Source organism: Euprymna scolopes, chromosome 37 (assembly GCF_053919585.1).
Source record: "Euprymna scolopes isolate OS-2025 chromosome 37, ASM5391958v1, whole genome shotgun sequence".
Classification (NCBI taxonomy): Eukaryota; Metazoa; Mollusca; class Cephalopoda; order Sepiida; family Sepiolidae; genus Euprymna; species Euprymna scolopes.
This window is the reverse complement of record NC_136518.1, coordinates 86,957,579-86,963,124: the sequence shown is the minus strand read 5'-3', so window position 1 is coordinate 86,963,124 and position 5,546 is coordinate 86,957,579. Positions and strand designations below refer to the sequence as shown.

Sequence of the window (5,546 nt, the reverse complement as noted above, 5' to 3'; positions counted from 1 at the left end):
CCTCCGCTGAAAAAATACAGTTTTTCGCCAGCCAAATTAGGAGGAATAGAATTCACCAGACAAAAACATCCACGAAAGACTAACCCCCAAAAAATATTTGGAGAAATATGGAAATTTAAAGAACTGCTATAAACTATACTTTTGTATCTCTTGGAGATTAATACTACTACATAAGCAGTTATGGCGATTCGATGGACCTGTACCCCGTGTTCATAAACGAAAAAGTATATATTCAACTCTCTAGGCCTGGCCTGTCTATATAAACATAAATTTGATGGCCTTCTAATCGAACTCCAGGAAATTTGAAGTTTTTAAGTGGACACTTGAAATTTACCGTTCCCAGTGATGTTCATATCCACATAGTTTGTTGAGGCTTCTTTGTCATCAGTTGACATCAGCTCGTCTCGATCTGATCTAAGCCACAACTTGCATTCAACTATATTAGATTGGTCACTGTCCTCAACTGTCACGGGCCTTTGTTCACCGAACATTTACGCTTTCCCGGCTTATTATACATCCATTTTTTTAATGCGGATATATGTACGTGTATGCGTATATATATATATATATATATATATATATATATATATATATATATATATATATATATATATATATATTCTCTATTTTACTTTATTTATACTAGTCCACTCACCCCTCACCCCTAAACCCCATTTCCTGCTATTTTAACCCCCTCCCACCTGTCTGTATCCTTTTCATTTACGCACCCCTAATAATTTAATATTAACAGTACTTACATTATCATTGTGATGATGTTTGGAATGGGTGGTAGACGCATTATCATTATTATTACTGCACTGTTTTTTACGCTATTACTATTGTTATTATTATTATTACTGTTTTTAATCATCATTATTATAATTATAATCTTCATTATAATTGATATCATTATTATCACTCCCGTAATTTCACCATAATTGCTACTATTATCTCCATCTTCACTGTAATTTGGAATCTAATTTTATCACAACTATTGGTTAGATTATATTTAATGTTTAAATTTAATATTTACTTTTAACTTTGCCTTTATTTTTATTTTATTTATTTTATTCTATTTTTCTTAATATTGAATTTTTTTTCATATTTAACTTTACATCTAATTTATGTCCAACTTTATTATTACTACGATTATTATAATTGTCATTACTATTATCTTCCGTACTATTATAATTATCCTACTATTATTTGTTATATTTTTACCACTCTCATAAGTAGCTATGGTTCACTTACTCCCCCATTTTAACATCAATATGTATACTTAACCTTTTACATCAAGTTATACGCACCTATAGTCATTGCCACCCTAATCTCCAACCGCCCCCCTTATGATCATACTCCATATATCATAACAGTAGAAACTTATAAATATATTGCAGCATATTAGCTTTCAGATTTACAACCTTACATAACCCTCCCCCCGCCAAATTAATCAAAAATTACATGCTCCATAGAAAATAGACACCCCATAGACCGTTAAATCACCACACAGCAGCAATACACCCCTATTCAACCATAACACATTTACCCCTTAATCTCAATACTATGTTAAAGACAATTTATATTCTTATATATCATACTGCATATAATAAGCTTCTCCTTATTTATTTAGAATTCGTTAAAGCTTCCCCTAACACTATAATTCCTCTTAATCTTTTTCATCCTTAACGAACCTTTAAGCTAGACGCCGCATCCCCACCATGCTACCTAGCACCTTCTCTACTCTTCCGATGAGAAGCGTTAGGCTTCGAAATGCCCTGGCATAAAGAGTCCCTTCTATCACCCAGATTTTGCCTGTATTCCATTATTCAATAAATGATCCATTCTATATCTACCTATACATAGTTTTGTGTCTTCATTTCATTCTCTTGTTGTCCTATTGTATAAGCTCCAATAATTATTGTTGAGCTTGGCATTATCCGGATAAGTCTCCTTTTGTGGAATTGATCTTTCTCTTTTCTCTTTTACTTAAAGGTATATATATATATATATATATATATATATATATATATATATATATATATATATATATATATACACATACACACATATATATATATATATATACTAGAAGATGTACACTACGTTGTGTGTATATATATATATATATATATATATATATATATATATATATATATATATATATATATATATATATATATAAGTAAATGAAATATATATAGTGGCCGCTAGCTAACCCTCTCCAAACAATTAACAACTAGTAAAAACTAAATAAATAAACTGAATCATATCCCCCACCTCCGAACCTAAGCGAACACCCAACAGGTCAAGACATACTTATCAAGAAATCATCTCACCAACGAGACGCCAAAAATTTTAACATTAAGACTCGAACTTTAAAGTAACCCCCCTCCTCCTACCCTCACATATTCCCCTTCCCCCTCCATGTATCCCTATGCCCTCAGCCACACCAGAAATTAACTTCCCAGATCCTCCCCCACAAGTTCCTTAAACTCCAAAACTAAAACATTACCGACATACCAAACACTCCCTCCCACATTTCCCCCTTGTTCCATTCCTCTTTTTTCCCCTGCTCGTCTCGCACCCCTCCCCTGATCACTCTTCCACTCTTTCATCCCATAACAACGAACATTTCTGTAAAAGTCTGAGGAAGCTACAGACGGCAAAAAAATGGGCGGGTAGCTGAAACAATAATGTAACTTAACAGAAAGATACGGTAATAAAAAATAAAACACACACACACACACACTATATATATATATATATATATATATATATATATATATATATATATATATATATATATATATAAGTAAATTTAATAAAGAAATATAAAAAAAACAAAACAGACTAACTCACCGGTGATATTATGCATAATACCAGGTAAAGTCTTCCTCCATTTTATTTAATTTAGTTTTCCTTCCTGCTTTTAAACAAAATGGCCTTAAATTTCCAGTTCACTTTGTTATTGAGTCCTGCAACAACAAAAAAAAAAAAAAGAAAAAATGGCTTCAGTTTGTTGAATTTTATCAAAATGTTTTTTTAACAATTGCATAAAAAAACGTAGCTTTAAATGACTTTTTACTTCATTTGGTAAATTTATTTATTTTTCTTATATAGAAGTTACAAAATTATTTGTAGAGTTGAATCAATTTAGTTCATGAGATGCTGTATCTTGGCCGGAGTTCAGATGAGAATCCAATCGGAAATCAGTGCCAAGAACTTAGGTTAGGGTTCACTCACGACATCCTTCAAATTTCGGTTGCTCTTAAAAGATGGCACAATATGCCAAAAGATATGAGTAATCAATTAAGCACGGAAATAAAACATTTACAATGAAGGCTATTTAACGAGACTATCATGGAGTGATCAGAAAAGGCAGGATAAGAATAATAACCTAGATTGGTAACGGGATGTAGGTTAAGGGTGCCGTGTTTGGAATGTGACTGTGATTGTTTGGGGGATTTCAAGGTTGAGACGGTAATTAAAATAAAAAGTATTTCATAGATTGTATTTTGAGAAATAGATATTTAGATGAGAATTAGAAATATACAAAAAATCTATTTTTAATTCACTAAACTTAATTATCTATGAAGCCATCAATCAAACGCTCTATTTTGTTCATATCGGTCTGTCTATCTGGATAACCCATGCCTATTTATTTATCTTTTTATTTTAATCTTCCTATCTATCTATCTATCTATCTATCTATCTATCTATCTCTTTTCAAATCTATTTGTTTATCTTTATAAGCCATGTGTATCTATCTATTTATCTGTCTATCTATCTATCTCATTATCTAATTTTTTTTCAAATATATCTGTTCATTTTGACAGCCCACATAAGCCTATCTATCTATCTATCTATCTATCTATCTATCTATCTATCTAATTCTTTTCAAATCTTGAAAGGTGCAAAAAAAAGTGTATCTGACATAAAAGGCCCCGCATTACCTGCTAAGCTCTAGCCCCTGTATCATCACTGCGATGTGTGCCTCCCAGTACTTCTTTTCAAAGAGCTTCCATGGAATGTGATTGTACATTCTCAGCATAAATACCCCTTACGAACCTGACTAGCATAAAAAATTTCCACTCCTTCTCGGCAGAGGTCCTCGAGTGCAGGAAAACTTTCTACTCTTAAAACTTTCCTCAGTGTGAAATATTTTCATTTTAAAATTGGAAGTTGTGGTCATATTATGCCTTCTAAGACTGCTTTGAAATATCCCAGAGAAATGTTGGAAAAAACACTCGACTAACTACAACCACTATATATGATTTTCCCCACTTTTTGTGCCTAAATCTAAAAGCAGATTCCATGAACTGTGCGCTTTGGAACACTGTTCCACTAGCATGCTTTCCGGTTGAATACAACATGTTAGCCTTCAAATCTAATGTAAACAAATTCTTGTTGAGCCAATTCTATCCAATTTACACCATTAACGATTACTACACTACCAACTTAGATTCATTAACACTCATCCTCGAGTGGCCTTGATAAGTGGTGACTCTCAAGTAAAAAAATGCTTTTCTTGGAATTCCACCTCTGCTCACTGTTTCCCTGATTGTTTAAATCAGTAGAAATTTAAATGTAATGAGAACAAGCATCTTGCTTCACAACTCCCTACTTAGGTTGTTCCTTATAAATTCTGATCCCTAATAGCAGTAGCCCGTTACGTTGTAATGTCAATATGTCTTTGGGGGGGGTAAAGTAAAAAATACAACTTGTTTTTGTCAGTAAGTAATCACTGATGTGAAAACACAGTAATAATGGCAGAAACCTGCAGAGGGAGTGTGCTATTAGTGCCCAAGCACCTGCCCCATTTTACTTCTGTTTTAAAAGTGCCCTTTTCAGAGGAATATATTATAGGTCTGTGCTTCACCAAGATACGGTTTTTTTTTTCACTTGAACACCTGCCCTGAAAATGTTCTCTGCACGTCACTGAATAAAAGTACAAATAATTACTAGAATATAACAAACCTTATTCCTTGAAATATTAAAAACAACTTGATTTATGCCAAAAATAAAAAAATAAAAGTAGAAAATATTCCTACCTGAAGATTTATCCGAGTAAATACCGTTTCTTGTATTGCATCACAAAATAAACAATGTCTGTTTATCTATCACAGTAGGTAATCCAAGATCATGTTCCCTTGTTGTTCTTTGGATTTGCTAAACGACAATTCCTACTTCAGCTTTAAGAAGTTACAAGAAATGATTACAATAATATTGATTACAATAATAATAATAATAATAATAATAATAATAGCAACGCTAACGTTTGAAGTAGCGATGCTTGTAAAACAATCCTTAACCACTTAGTCTCCAAATTGAGGCAGGTAACCACCTCCACACCTAACATGTCGGGGTGTGTTTCTTTCTTCGCAGGTATATTTACTTACTATTATTGCTTTTTTATTATTATTTATTTTGTTTTTATGCTATACTTTTTTTTTCAATCATTTAATTAAAAACTTTGAAAATAAATAAAAAAAAATATATAAAAAAGTATAAAGAGCTTTCAAGCTTATTGCTGAAATGGATTCGAA

The 5,546-nt window shown here is 32.0% G+C and overlaps 1 protein-coding gene across 2 annotated transcripts in view; it reads right to left on the bottom strand.

Moving 5' to 3' along the window:
- The window catches only part of LOC145261279 (receptor-type tyrosine-protein phosphatase epsilon-like), a 536,465-nt gene extending 531,281 nt beyond the window's left edge, over nucleotides 1-5,184 (bottom strand). For both annotated transcript variants that reach the window (XM_080119758.1, XM_080119759.1), the window contains exons 1-2: nucleotides 5,052-5,184; nucleotides 2,860-2,975 (exon numbers count right to left, since the gene is read on the bottom strand). In XM_080119758.1, the coding sequence (XP_079975884.1) occupies nucleotides 2,860-2,875 (16 nt within the window). In that variant the 5' untranslated portion in view covers nucleotides 2,876-2,975; nucleotides 5,052-5,184. The remainder of the gene's footprint in view (nucleotides 1-2,859; nucleotides 2,976-5,051) is intronic.
- Nucleotides 5,185-5,546: the final 362 nt, after the last annotated feature.